General features: G+C 33.0%; 1 protein-coding gene across 2 annotated transcripts in view; it reads right to left on the minus strand.

The window, feature by feature from the left end:
• Positions 1–1,440: 1,440 nt before the first annotated feature.
• LOC111086406 overlaps positions 1,441–16,330 on the minus strand; it is an 81,693-nt gene continuing 66,803 nt past the window's right edge. For both annotated transcript variants that reach the window (XR_002611123.1, XM_022389099.1), the window contains one exon: positions 1,441–2,393. Coding sequence is in view for 1 of the 2 variants with exons in the window: in XM_022389099.1 (XP_022244807.1) it covers positions 2,359–2,393 (35 nt within the window). In the remaining variant the exon portion in view is untranslated. The remainder of the gene's footprint in view (positions 2,394–16,330) is intronic.

Consider the following 16,330-nt stretch of genomic DNA (forward strand, 5'->3'; position numbering starts at 1 on the left):
AAACGATCATAACCACGTTTTACAAAAAAATCCAGTGAATATTAAAATTATGAGACAGACGCATAGACTCGAAACCGGTCTCAAACTCGTTTTTCCAAACAAATAAATAAATAACCAGAGAATATTAATATTAAAAAGGCCAAACGTGGGTTCAAAACCAGTCGCAACTACGTTTTACAAAGAAAATAATTAATTTTCGAAAGTATAAAACCGATACGTAGGCTCGAAACTTGTCCATAAGTTTTTGATGATTATTATTATTATAAAGAAAATATTGTTTTGAAAAGTATCAAACCAATACTTAGATTGGAAATCGGTCCCAAACTCGTTTTATAATGAAAACAATGTACATTAAAATAAATAAAAATCAATATAATGTTTTACTTCTAGCATACTTTGTGATTATGCATAAAGATACCTACCTTCATGCAGGTTTGTCTGACAGTAAAGAAGAGAGAATCTCTTCCTCCAGTCTGGCTTGTTCACTTGTTAGTCTCGACTCGCTGTTCGAACGAAGGATTGGGTTGAAGTTTGTATAATGGTTCTAAGTTCTTCTATATTCTTTTTATTGTTTGTTTTAATTAGACGAATGTAAAGTTATGTAAACTGTTCGAACAAACAGTAATTGATATATTCCATCGCATTAACTTGTACTCCGAGTAAGAATAGAAAAATACATAGGAAATCGTGTCATTAGAGAAATAATCAAATTTTACAAGAATGACTTGACAATGTGACTAATTTTGTTGTACCTATCCCTTTTTATTAGGAAAAGCAGGCTAGCTATGATGATGATGCCTTCTTTACTCAAATAAATGGGTCCAACTATTGATTCATTCCCCCATCAAGTAGACTTTGTCCTGCAATCCCATATGCTAGCAACACGTGCTTCAGCGACTGCATGGGTGGCGATTGCACGAGGTGCTACCGTAATTTGTCACTTTTGACAGCTCGAACATTACTGACCGATTGATAATTAGGACATATGACTCTGGGAAGTGAAAGAAAATCAGATAGAAACCAACAAGGTTCGTATTGGTGAAAACAGCTATTGTGTTAGGCGAACCCTGTGGCTTGTATACCAACTGTCTCCTGATGAACCAAATGAAATTCTCATTGTTGAAACCACGAAACAAGTTTATGTGTGAAATATTATGCATGATACGACACGTGCTCAGAGCAGATTTATGCATTGTTTTAGTATTGGTATAATATGTTTCTTGGGTCTCATATTTATGTACAAACAAAGACACCATATAAACCTTGTTGAGAGACATTCTAATAGTTTAACCCAATAATTACTGGATCTCATTGGTTTTCTAAACACCTTTTTATTAAGTATATATGCACCAAATTTCTTGTGGAAGCATGGCTTTGTTAGTTGCAAAAAATACTGTCAATAATTACTGTTGAAGTAACGTATGTATTTTATATAGAAAGCGATTGATTTCATCCAGTCTTTCATGGCTGTAGTTTTTTACAATATGTGATATAGCAGGCAAAAAGTAATGTAGTGGAAGGTGTGGAACTCCCTAAACAAAATTAGCTCCTGCAATACACAAACAATGACGGTAAATGTATTTGTTCCATTTACTTGTGTGAAAAATGATATACTGCGATTAAAGATATTATTATCTGCATAAAACAGATTTAGCACATCCCACGGAGACGTCAAACTGAGAAAACTGAGGAATCCGACTTAGGTTTGGTTACTAAGGCTTAAATCACGTCACAGTCCACGTAATTGTATAATCGCACAGAATCAGATAAGCGAGAAAGCGTCAAAGCATGTAAGAAATATTAACACATTCTATTTTTTTCCATTTCTTTCTTTTTGAACAGGTAGTGATTTTTCTTCAGACTTTCTAGTCGTCATATAAATTGTATGTACATATTTATCGATCGGTGTACGTCAGTGGAATTTTGAATTATTATTTATTATATTAATATTATATTATATTATGTATTATATATGATTATATTATAATCATTTTTATCGTAACTTAATATGACAGTTTTTGCAAGTAATAAAGTAGCCACCATACAAAGGCGCTACAAAACAAGACCAAAGACTAAGTTTTCGATATCTTTACTATTGATATTTAATATACTGTCCTTCCAGAATAATTCTGTTCTTTTTCTTTCTTTTTTTCGTGGAGGGAGGGTTCCCTGTGATCTTTTGTAGCCAATCATGTCACGTACACTGTGCCGGGTGGTTAATCAATAACCTTGTGCCCAATAGGTTAAGTGGACGAACGTCGGTTGGGCAGCTCTGAGGTGCGTGGTCATCCTACTCTCGTGAATGGTCAGTAAGAAACTTAACGGCCTTAGAATGGGTGGTCTTCGTTTGAAAGTCGTTTAGAGGATGGTCAGCTTCTGATGGACGGAAGTTCCTGTTGGCATAGATTTAACGAATTACCGTAAATTACGAAAACGTTAATGTTACTCTTTGACACAAAAAAATGACTTTTATAAAATGTTAATATTATCATATTAAAAAAGACACACGTAAACTTTCTTAGCTAAACAAGGCAAAAGGAAATTAATTTAACAGATTAGTCCTAACAACGATTTGAAGCATAATAAAGTGCTTTGTTTTGGGCGTAACATTCTACGTGTTTCTAGAGAACTTTGATCTGTCTTCTATCGGAACATGTAATACATTTCCTCCAAAATAAACCACTTCGTTAGGCTTATAATCGTTGTTTGTCAATTCTTATTATATTAGCATAATGTGCTCCATACACAATTAACAAATTCGCCATTAAGTCACAGGGAAAAGAAGCACAAGTCGAGTAATAACAATAGTAGTTATATAGGGTTGTTGTTCAAAAACTCATTGATCTTCAGTTTTTTTTAAGTGTTTACGTTGAGGGTAAATTTCAAAAGTTACGATATGCTAATGGAATCTTGTAAAGGAATTATTATGTGTAGAAAACCTTATGTGTCATTAAAAAACTTTAAGATTTTTTAAACAAATTACGTAAGGTATGAAGACAACTGGTTTACGTAAGTTTCAAGACTACTAGTTTAAAAAGCTGTAAATCATTCATAATGAACTGTATCGAAAGATTTCGACCAGGTACGTTCGTCAAAAAACTTATTTACCAACTCCCATGAATTTCAAGGTATTGACAACAAACTATCTAAATCTAAGAGTTTCGAAATACTTAAGTCTAATATTTCATGGACACTAAATATCCAGTGTCTAAGTCTACGAGTTTCAAAGAACGGAACTTCAAAAGTCCATGAACACTAAGTGTTGATTTAGGATATATTAAATATTAGACAGTACTGCACTCCAAAAGCTTATATATCGCTGAATATCATCAAGCTAAAGCTAACGGTTTTAAAGCATTGAACTTCAGAATTCTATATATTCGCTGAATATATAGAACTAAGTGTTTGACAGCAGTGCATTTCAAAGTCTTATAGGTACTGGCTTCAACTAAGTATTTCAAAGCTCTGCACACCAAAACTACATATAGCACTATCATACCGATGATCTAAGTCATAGGGTTTCAAAGCACGAGTCTTCAAAAGTTTATAGTCACTAATATCAGCAAATCTACCTCAAAGGGTTTCAAAACACGTAACTTCGAAAGTATGTACCAACGATCTAGGTCAAAGGGTTTTAAAGTACCGGACTTAAATTTTTTTATTATATTATAGTCACTAATACTAACAATCTAGATCAATGAGTTTCAAAGTACCGGACTTTAAAAAATTGTTTTATATTATAGTCAGTAATACTAACAATCTAGATCAATGAGTTTCAAAGTACCGGACTTTAAAAAATTGTATTATATTATAGTCAGTAATACTAACAATGTAGTGCAAATATCACGAATATCGACGATTTACAACAAAGGATTTCAAAGCACTGAACTTCAGAAAGGTATATGAATACCGAAAATTTAAAATCAAGAATTTTAAACACTAAAAACTTCAAAGGTTTTTAATAATCACGCACTGATCTTTATGGGGAAAATATCTACTTTAGCTAATGAAAATCAATAATTATGTATGATAGCTATTTTATTTAATATTCCCATTTATTATGCAATGAGAGCGTTGCTCCAGAACCTATTGTACCGTGCATGTCTTCTCTAAGAGAAGCCAAGCGCGGTTGTGGAAATAAACAGACATTTCCATATAAAGAATAAACAACTTATATAAATACATTGAACAATACACTCTGGGAAAGAATTACTCGTCATTTGTACTTCAAGCGTCGTTAACGTACGTTTTGCAAGTTACACTAATGCACTCATCTGTACACAAGAATACTGCTATGTTATATCGTTGTTGATCACAATTTAGATCATTAGTGGGAAATGGGATAAAACGGACAAACGCCATTCCCTTGATAACCTATATATATATATATACGTGTGTGTCTGTGCCTTTATCGGTCCATTGTACACAATTTTCAATAGAAATTTTGTTCAGAAAAAAAAACATGCGCCCCTTAGACTCTATAAGCGAAATTTCAAAGTTGTAGATCATCTACCACCAAAAGCAGTGCTATCTAAACTAGTGCATAATTGATTTGAAATTTTCTATATTAGCATGAACGCCAATAGCGAGTTATTGATTTTTCCAAGTCTTATCACACTAATATGGGATTCGATGTTTTCCTCTTTTCGTAACTGTGTTGTTACACCGGGAACAAATGAATAATTCGCGTGCAGTTGATTCCAAAGTGGATGCTATTCATTCGACAAAGATTGTACACATTCAATAATTCTTGTGTGATCGATCTAGTAGGTCCAAAACGAGTTTGCATTTATTAAAATTTTGATGTTAAATCTTTTTCCTTCATTTTATAAAATTCTTTGATTACACCTTTAGCCACAACCATATATACAATATAGAGACTTAGCACATACAAAATAAAATAGTTCGTATCTAAGCGTGTGTGGTATCTTATTTTGAATTTATTTATATTTTTGGAGATCATTATACGGTAGATGTTCATTATACAATGACAGTATTATACACCTGAAATTAATTTGCAGACACGTATTTATAACTAATATATACAGCAGTATTGTTTATTTTCAAGTGACGTGGCTGAGATTCTCATTATGAAAATATAACTTGGATATTTATCTGTGAATTACAATTCTGGGATGCGTAATTTATAAAGAGGTTTTACCAGAGGTTCCGTCTTTAAAACATTCAGCCTCAAACCGTTTTTCTTTACAATCGATAAACTCTTATTATTAGGCTTAACCATCGGATATCAACTAGGCTTTTTATTTAGAAGCAAATTTATTTGTAAACACATTCTAGTTCTCTTATCGAAGTTGCTAGAGGGATAATGATAGTCTTTTATATCATGCATGAACACGTGAGATCCAAACAAGAATCGAAACTAAAAATATTGATTTTTTTATCCCACTATTTCAGTTGAAAGCTACTTAAGAAGATTTTGCGTGAGTCTTGTTCTCAAAGTTTCATGAACGATATTGGTAAGAGAAACGACTGTAAATTAATAATAGTCCGAAAGTTCATAAACCATTCATAGGTTTAAAATACTTACAAACTGAAATTATAATTAACAATGGAATATCGTTATTGGAACCTGCGGAAAAATTGAGATTTGCATCATCTGATAAACGCAAATTTCGATATCTATATATCAGCTCCAGTTATCAAAGTGTGAATATATTAGTGACTCATAACCTTTTTTCTATACATTATAGGATATACTACGCAAATCTATAAAACAAGGAGATGTTAGTTGACTTAAAAACCTGAAACCTAACGGTTTGATCATGCTTTATGAATATTATGCTCCAAGAGTACAATAAATTCAATGATGGTTCCAACTAAATTTGTTCTATTTGACTAATTTTCTCTTTTTCGAGCTTCCTTTTTTTAAGTAATTAAAATAATAAAATCATTAATGATGTAACAAATAATTAAAACGTCATTAATGTAACACGTGAAAATTATTTACGATTCAAGATTTACTGTATTAAAAATCTTTAGAAAAGTACTTCAATCTTTCAAAGTTTAACAAAAACAATAACCTTTCAGAAACTCACACACATCTTGATACTCAAGCAATGGGGGAGGAGGGTATTATATGACATTATCATCATTACAATTTTTTTTTAAATAACTGAAATATATTATTCTGGAAAAATTAAATTTTCTATCTAAAAAATTCAACTTAGTTTTCGCGAAACTGTCTTTCCATAGTTACAACATAGATTTAAAGCACCGTCCTTTTGCATGTCAGTATTTAGTTTAATGACATGTTTTTCGAAAATGTGTATATCTATGTCATGTCTCGTGATTTATTCTAAGATGTCTATTTCACGAGCCATGGATGTTGTCAGTTACATTTGAATTCTTTCAGCTTGCAGCTTTTCTGTTAATTGACTTAAATGTTTTTGTTCTTAACGCTAACTGTTGGTAAAGGTGCAATATAAGTACGTTTTTCAAGCAGTTTGTAAATGTTATATTCACATAATTATTAAGATATTAATGAAGTGTTTAAAATCTCGCAGGCACTTTTTTTTTTACGAAACAATAGTGTATTGCAATAAAAATTCGAAAATTGTATTACTTTCCTGAATACACAGTAACTCGTTTCACTCCACCTCTTTGTCTAATCTCTTTGTAATCGAAAGGATTGACTAAAAGGATTTTTATTAGAAAAATCATCAAATTAAAATACAATATACGAAATAAAATTTTTGAAAATAGGAAAAATGTTATAGAAGCTATTAACTCTTACAGTAAAGATAATAAAGCATACACGAAACCAGAGAGAAATTTTCTAATCTCCGTATGAAACATACCAAAACTAAAAACTCGCAAAACATTTTCTTGCTCTTTTGGACCCAATTTTCTCTGCATTAAAAGACATTGTAATCACAGTATAAATAATACATATATGTTAGTTATAAAATGTCTTTATGTATTTACCGATCACACACATGCCTAAAATTTTCAGGGTTAACGCTTAATCAAAGAACATAATAAAATCAAGAAAAAGTCTCAGTATAAATTACGAGAGTTAACCCTACTTTTGTATCGTTTTCACGTTCACCGAGAAGTCGGGGAAGCTGGGGAAATTTCCCCGGGGCCCTTGAAAAGGCAAAAAATTCTAATCAATCAATACCGAATATTTAAATGCTTTTTTTTTTAACTAGTAACATATCTCATTCAGGCGTTTTTCCTAAACTGCTGTGTAACTCTTCGCATTTTCTACACGGTCGCAGTCACCGTAGCAGAAGGGGGAACCAATCATTTACCATGTTAAGCTCATTAGAAATTATCTGCGTTCCACCGTTGCCCAAGAAAGTCTGACAGACCTGGGAACACTTGCATTGTGAAATATGTCGCTATGATTAATTAATCCCTTTGTCAGACAGAAGGCAAGAAAAGTTAACTTTTAACTCACAAAATTAATTAATTAAGCAATCTAATGTCTGAGTTCTTGACCCCATCTGGGCAATAGAACTGGCAAAAAGTATACAGATCAATTTAAAGGTTAAAATGAGATTTGTGTACGTCTATAAAAGTTTGACTTCTTTAACATCACTGTTGTCTTGGACCAGAATGGTTGGTTGTGCATAAAACATTCATGAGTAGGGTTAAGTGCACCTGATGGTTATAGGACTTTCACCATTGTAACTATTTGTTTTTGAAACAGTAAAATATAAAGATAATTAAAGATACATTTTCACCTGAAAATCGGATGCATGTTTGTTTCAATTTTCTCCTGTTTTTACTTATTAAAAATGAACAACAAAATAACATTATCAGTAATGAAACAAAATATAAAATAAAACGAAAAATAAAATAAAAATACATGTCGTATTGATAAGTAAAAAACAATTTACTAAAGTGTTTTTTAGATATACAAGTCGGATTACCAATACTAAAGACGCGGTTGCTTTCTTATGGTCCGGCCTATACTGTACTAGAAATATTGAACAGTGCTATAATACACTGTCATATACTACACTTGTGTGTACATGATACTGTGTGTGTACATAAAACTGCAGCTTCTTATGGCCCGGCCTATACTGTACTAGAAATGTTGAACAGTGCTATAATACACTGTCATATACTACACTTGTGTGTACATGATACTACACCTTCTTATGGCCCGGCCTATACTGTACTAGAAATATTGAACAGTGCTATAATACACTGTCATATACTACACTTGTGTGTACATGATACTACAGCTTCTTATGGCCCGGCCTATACTGTACTAGAAATATTGAACAGTGCTATAATACATTGTCATATACTACACTTGTGTGTACATGATACTACAGCTTCTTACGGCCCAGCCTATACTGTACTAGAAATATTGAACAGTGCTATAATACACTGTCATATACTGCACTTGTGTGTACATGATACTGTACGTGCACATGGTACTGCAGCTTCCTACAGTGTACTATCCTACTTTTTGGCTTTGTATCATATGACTCATTCTACAATTCCTATTAAAAGAGGTTATAAGTATGTGTAATTACTGAATACAATGCAAACGCATCAAAATTGTTAAGTGTTTCATAGATGAGTCAACCATCATGCTTATAAAAACGTTTAGGATGCCTTTTTTTACAGTGTAGGTTTTCTCAGTGTGTAAACTGGATTTCTACGTACAAACTTTATGAACGCGTTTCTGCAAAATGAAAGCTTTTAATTCTCATATTTTGTTCATCTTTGTAAGCACTGAATATAACACTTTTTGTTTGTACAATATGCTTATTACTTATTGCTTTTCTTTCGGTGTGTTTACGCTGTAGTTTTGTTTTCAACTACAAAAACGATCTGAGGAATTTTGATATTTCCAAGTTCAATAGCAGCCACAAGCCCAGAAAAGCAATACTATGATTTTTACTGCTCTATGCTTTTATTAATCGAAGATTAATGAGATCTTCAAACAAAGCCACTGAACATTTAACCTCTACAAAGGCAACATTATTAATACCTGATGGTGATGACATTTTGGACTAAAGCCCTAGCAGCAAAGAAAATACCAATAAAACCATTGTAGATTGCGATTACTGCTACATAACTCTAAAATATGAATACATATCGCAAGTAATTTAGAGTGGTTTACCCATTTCGAATATTTTACATTCGAATTGAAATCATTTAGTTTTACAAATTAAAAACACGTTAGAGAATTAATGAATAAAAAACTCTAAGAAAAAGAAAAACTTGTTAGTTCATTTCTGGATAAAACAGAGATTGATTCGTCATCATAGTAACTATACAAGCAAACAACAAAGAAACAAGTGTTAAAAGATGCAAGACACAATAATTTTATCTCAGATGTTTATATAACACCGCCCTTTTTATTTAACCATATAAAGTTCATAATGTTGTAACACAATACAGTTAAATCTTTTTTCTTTATGTTTTTATTAAGCACAAAGCTATACAAATTAGCCATCTTTGCTGTGTCTACTGGGGGTATCGAACGCCGATATTTAGCTATATATTTGCTTTTTTTTGTTTTAGTACAAAGATACACAATAGGCTACTTGCGTTCTGTTCACTACGGGGAATCGAATCACCAGCTTTCGTGTTATAAGTCCGTAAACTTACCGCTAGTCCACTGGAGGGCATACAGTTAAATGTTGTGTGCGTTATTTCTCCGAAATGAGGCCGAACACTGCATGGAAGTGTCACCTGTTTTAACCAGTCACACCACTATACGACAATGTATTATCTGTCTGTCAGTCAGTAGAAATTCTGTAGGCTACAATACGCATGCCATATGAATTTCAAAAGCAAGAAATAAAAATATTTGTTACTTTTAATTATGGTTTTATTTACCTTTGAAACAGAACATTTTCGGGGACCCTACGGGAAGTACACCTAGTATTGTAACTGAGTATTGTACACTTAATTGTAACTGGGTATTGTACAATTAGTATTGTTAAGCCATTATCTGAAGCAGCTTAAGTTTTTACACTAGAGGTTTTTATAATCGCTAAAAACTTCTATCTTTTTCTCGTTTCATGTTAGTGGCTCAACGGTAAAGTTCAGGGCTTAATTCTTATGATGGGTACGGCGCACATAGCACATTGCGCACAGTTGCGCTTAAAAATAACGAAAACATTATTTTGTAAAGTATCGATTTATTTTCTAAACTAAAAGATCATTCTGGTGTATTAAATGCCTGAACCGAAAAGATATATTATTTCAGATTCACAATGTGGGTAAGTAGTTAAAAGAGAAAAGTTTCAAAGAGTATACGCTCACCACGATTGTTTGTATTTTTATATAAGATTCCAGCTACGTGCTGAAGCCTGCTTCTGGATCCGATGCATAAAAAAATTAAAAGATGTCTATTATAATTTTTATTTTTTCATATACTATGTGATCGGTTTCTTACGACGTGACAAAAAGTTCGTTTATAAGATGTTTAATTTCTATCTCAACGATCTTCTCTTTAAGAATACATTAAATTTGTAAAAGGATGTCTTTACACAATAAAGAGCGTACATTATTTCGGTTATACATGGTGTTAATCATTATTCAGGCCTGGAAGGCCTTATTATCCTGAAAGCGTGATAGATTCGAATGTATAAAAAATAAAGAGTAGCGCTCCAAATTTACCTCTGATATGTATATCTGACAACCATTTGTTGCTGAAAGTTAATTTTTTGGGGGATATCAGGTTTTGCCCGAAAATAGGAGCAAATTTGTTCCTTTGCTTAAACCATGAACGGTAATTTTAATATATTTCTTTCTAGGTTGTTGTTGTTGTTTTTTTTTCAAGTGAGCTTCTGGCTGCTATGATCTCGAGATGGCCCTTAATCGATGCCTTTGTAGCTTAACATCTTATGTCTGCAATATTTCATCAGTTTCTGTTAGTGTCTGATACGGTGTTTTTACAGGCATAGCGCTATATTTTTTCATATTAAACAGGAAACGACACGATGATTATTTCCTACGTCGACGACCATACCAATTCTGATATAATTACAAGCCCTAATTTCCAACACATGGGTCTATTTCCTTCCTGAGCTGGTCTCATTGCTAGTGAGGATAGTAAAATTTTCGTGATGAACGATATAAGAGAAAAAGAAGAATATAGAAAAAAACAAAACAGGAAATTGTAACTTTTAGAATGAAGTTGTTAGTTACGTTCTTCCCTAAATTTGCATTATCTTACTTAGATGTTTGATTAAAGAATTATCAGAAGGAAATTAACCTGTTACAACAGGGATTATGAATGGTATACTTTTCATCGCATGTTCATGTGAAACGCGAATTACAACGAGTTTTTCGCGTAATTGAATTGTTCGGAGTAATTACTGTTCCCACGCTGTATTGAAAAAAAGTTTAACGATGAAACTTGATAAACAAAAAGTGTTCAACCTTAACTATTCTAGCAAATCGAGGGTTTGTTTCTTTGTTTCGTGAAGTTCGTGAAAAACTACTCGAAGGGTTATCTGCGTCAGCCGTCCCTAACCTAGAAGTGATAGACTAAAGAGAAGGCAACTAGTCAACACTACTCACCGCCGACTCTTGCGGTACTCTTTGCCAACAACGAATAGGATTCGAACCTGTAACTTGCTAGTCGAGCGTTCTAATCACTAGGCCATGCCAGGCTTATATCTAGGCGAAGAGACATAACAGATGTTTCTGTATTTCTCTACTTCTCAAACCCCTTCTTCAGGGGGCTTTTCCGTTTAGCAAGAGAATCGGTAATAATGCATGAAACAAACTACTGGTTTTATGTGTCTTGTAAATAGAGTTGTATTTCATTCTTTCTTTGATATCAGGTTTATTAGAATTATCAGTTAAAATATTAACATATGTTTTTACGATTTTGTTTTAACAGTGAGGATTAATTTGTATTATTACCTTAATATATGAACTTTGAACTAACTTAAATCCACTAAGCAAGCTAAATCTCGTGAGACATTTTCGAGATTACTGCCAAAAATAAACAACACAGCGAAGATACCCAACTGATGAACCAATGCATTCCAATCATTATAAGTTCGTGTATTATAGCATTGCATATTATTGGTTAAACCGATATATCACGTTAACTACATTATTTATAGGGTTATAACTTTTGCTCCGATTGTAGACGTAGTTTGTTTGATCAGATGTTAATTATAACATTAAACGATAAAACTCACGATATAGAGGTCGCGATTGTTTGTGCGCGTGACTCTGATTCTTCCTAAGACTAGCAATTAAACACTCACGCTTGTAACACGTGAAATACTTTTTTAAATATAAGTTGGTTTGTGTGTCAGATACCCCATCTGAATTTTGTTGTATAATAGCTGCCGAAAGCACCTTGTTACGTGTACATATATAGTGGAGTTCGACATCACTGCTGATATAAGATGTAAAAGTTGTTTAATAGTTTTGACTTGCATCATTTTATTTCATATTGTGGCATTAGATTTTATTGCATCTCCTAACAAGGCGAAATAAAGGCATCCTTAAGTTTATGTCTTAATATTTCCCTTATCGAGTATATATGTATATGTATTTTTCATTTCGAAATCATGGTGAATCTAATTTATTAACAGCTCTATGACCCATGCCATAAATTTATCTTTTATGTCGACATACCAATGTGCAGGGCGAGTTGGAAAAAAAAAAAGAATGAGGCAAATTATGGCAACAATATAGATAGCTAGCCCTATGACCAACGTATGTATCGTAGGCAGCACCACATAAAAACCGATTCGTGATATCACTATTGATGGAGGCTAATGGCTGGTGAAGTCACTTCCTACAGAATAGGTGCCCGTGACCAAATGAGAGCACGTGCATTCTCAATCTGCCCATCCATCTATTCATACTTTTCGTTCTGTCTATCCTGAAACTCGTCTATCTGTTCTACGACCCAACTGCGAAATGATAATGCTATTTATACTTAGATGGCTTTGGACCAATTTACAACCCAGGTCATACGTTTACACAGATGTGAAACATCTGCAGCGTTGTGCATGCCAGTACGCGTGGCACGAGCCTGATGGTTGTTTCGTGTTGTACAGCCTTTATTGGTCCGAGCTACTTCCTGCTAAGGCCTGGGTTCTCATTAATCCCGTAGTCTCCTTACCAGCACTCTCCGATATCGTTTCTCGAAAGCTCACAGACTTTTTTAGACGAAGGGGAAGAGGGAGGGGGTGAGGGGTACTTTTTAATGGAAAATTTAGATGACTAATGCTTTTAGTTCATGTATGGATAATAAGCGACTGACAGATCGCAGGAAAGAAGCTGTAGGCCTAATCACTTGTCCGCAAGCTTAGCCGAGGGGAGACTGGGTGACCAACAGTACAAGTACACGAAAAAACATTTTACCATGAAGACAAAGTTTCTTTATTAAAAAGAATAAAAACAAAAATTCGAAATGTAATTATAATATCACTCAACTGAAAATTTAACGGTAGTTATTTGCGTTTTTCGTACTAAGAGCAAATTGAAAAAAAAAGTTGCAATTTGTGATATAATACGATTTAATGATATATATTTAAGTTTAGGTATTTAATTTGATTCTTGGCTCAAAACTTCTCACAAGAAAACAAAAGAATGTCATTAAAAACGACGACATCCATATTATCAACATAACTATACGTAACACCTTTCGTACATTTAAACAACTTGAGCTCTTTTTTTTTCAGTTTTGAATTTGAAAGGTGCTTACCTTGTTTTGATCATTTTTAACAACTTAAATGCCTGTAGTGACTGTAACAGTTATTCATTTGACTCTTTATAACAATGTAAAACCTCAGTGTAAAAATCGAAGTTTTTCACCAATAACTTCTGATCAAAACAAACTAATTTTATACACCTCAAAAATGTCTGTTTTGGATATTCGCACAAAGTTACATAAGGGCTACTTGTATTAACATCTATAATTTTAAACTGATATTGGCTAGAGCAGCGATTCTCAAACTTGTTGTGGGGTCGCGAATTTGGTGGAAAATATCGTATGTAGTAAATAAAGTTTAATGGGGCGTTTGAAGTGCATTTTTCAAAAACAGATGTGGTCGCGCAGATTCAGGATGTCTAAATTGGGGTTGCCACTGGAAAAACGTTTGGGAACCACTGGGGTGGAGTGTATGCAGCCAATCAACAGCATCCACGGCCACCCAATGGACTACTTTAATCAAGTAAATGGGAAATTAATAGTTGATCTCAAAATGCGGTGACGGGACGCGAACCGTGGACCCTCTTGATCGGTACTAAAAAAAATATAGCTAATTCTATATCATATACTAATTGATCCTTGTTCAAATACGTCCTCAGAGGTGGTCTTATTAAACATAAATATATATTTCTCAAAATATTCTTAAATAGTTGTTAACATACATAATGAGTTTAAAAAATATAATCAATTAATTTTTCTTAATGTTCAAAACAAGTTCATGTGTAACAATGAGAGAAAGAGAGTATAGCTTTCCTTACGTTTTATGTTTATTCAGAAATGTAAACTGTGAGGCTAGTTTGCTTTCCTTCTTGCTTTTCTTCAAGATAAAACAGCTGAAGATGCGAACTCTACTGACAAGTGCACTAAAACTGACGCTAGATATCACCTCACGAAAGCTGACGCTAGATGTCACCGTATGAGAATGTTATTAGTTGTTTTCGTGAGTGTGTGTTTTCGTCCCTTGATAAGTTTTTAAAGACCAATGATCTGTTCTCAAACATATCAATATATACACAGTGTTCGGAAATAATGTTTACAGCATTGTGTATTTGCATTTCAGATATTTGTCATAATTTACGAACACACTACATAAATAAACAATCACAGCAAAATATTAACTGCTCGTCTTCGATCTACAATTTGCACTCTAATGGTGTGAAATCTCAGTATGATATTCAGGTACACTGATATTCAACAGATAAGTTTCAAGTTATCCACAATAACGCACATTGCGGAATTGTTATGGAGATAATGAATCGAACACGGACACTAGGAGGAAGGAACAAACACAAATGAACAAGCGAAACAAAATTTATATTCAGAAAAATTGTGTTTATGCAATTTCTTATTCACTGGCCATCTTAATAATTTTTCTTCGGCTCTAACATGGCTGTTTGGGTGAGAGACATAACCTCTCTTCTCCCACCCACCCCTTAAAACTTCAGAAACTCGTCACAGTACTTTACCATAACAACTAAAAATGTGTTTGAGAATTTTGCGTCAAAGAAAAGCAGGCGTCTCAATGTTATTAGTATTTTTGTAAAGATTAAGTATTAACGTATTTTATATATATATATATCAAACATTGAACTTCTTGCGATTATTTAAAACACAAATCATTAAGTAATTTTCTCACCAGCCTCCACCCCCTCGAAATTATTTCTTTGCTACGGCATTGATGTTATTTATATGGGTTTTTTGTTTGTTTTTTACAAAAGCGAGCATGTCTGACATAAAACCACAATCTAATAAAAACGTTTGGCCAGGTGAAAGACATAAGTATTTGTAATTCCTAAATGTATAATTAATTACTTGCAAGAGCCCAAATATATGTTCGAATAGCCAGAGACAGAACCATTGCTAAGTAGTTCGTGTAGTCCAAATCATGACAATTTCGAAATCTGCACAAAAATATATAAAAAAAAAAAATTCGTAGGTAGATTTATCCAGAGGTTTGCTTAATCCTTTTAAACTAGACAGAATCATTTCACAATTGATGGCTATATATTAATCAAATAAACCAAGCTATACACTAATAATAGAAATCAAATAACAATCAAAATTATGTTGTTTTTACAGTAGATGTGTTTTTTTTTTTATCTTAATTTCCAAGCTCACTATATCTTTCCTAGATTCCCAATGTGAGGATTTACCTCAAAACCATTTATTTCCCTTAGTAAAAATGAATCCTTTTACTTAATTTCCAAGCTCACTATATCTTTCCTAGATTCCCAATGTGAGGACTTACCTCAAAACCATTTATTTCCCTTAGTAAAAATGAATCCTTTTACTTAATTTCCAAGCTCATTATATCTTTCCAAGATTCCCAGTGTGAGGATTTACCTCAAAACCACTTATTTCCCTTAGTAAAAATGAATCCTTTTACTTAATTTCCAAGCTCACTATATCTTTCCAAGATTCCCAGTGTGAGGATTTACCTCAAAACCATTTATTTCCCTTAGTAAAAATGAATCCTTTTACTTAATTTCCAAGCTCACTATATCTTTCCTAGATTCCCAATGTGAGGACTTACCTCAAAACCATTTATTTCCCTTAGTAAAAATGAATCCTTTTACTTAATTTCCAAGCTAACTATATCTTTCCAAGATTCCCAGTGTGAGGATTTACCTCAAAACCACTTATTTCCCT

The sequence above is a fragment of the Limulus polyphemus genome, unplaced genomic scaffold (genome assembly GCF_000517525.1).
Source record: "Limulus polyphemus unplaced genomic scaffold, Limulus_polyphemus-2.1.2 Scaffold41, whole genome shotgun sequence".
In the NCBI taxonomy this organism is placed as follows: domain Eukaryota; kingdom Metazoa; phylum Arthropoda; class Merostomata; order Xiphosura; family Limulidae; genus Limulus; species Limulus polyphemus.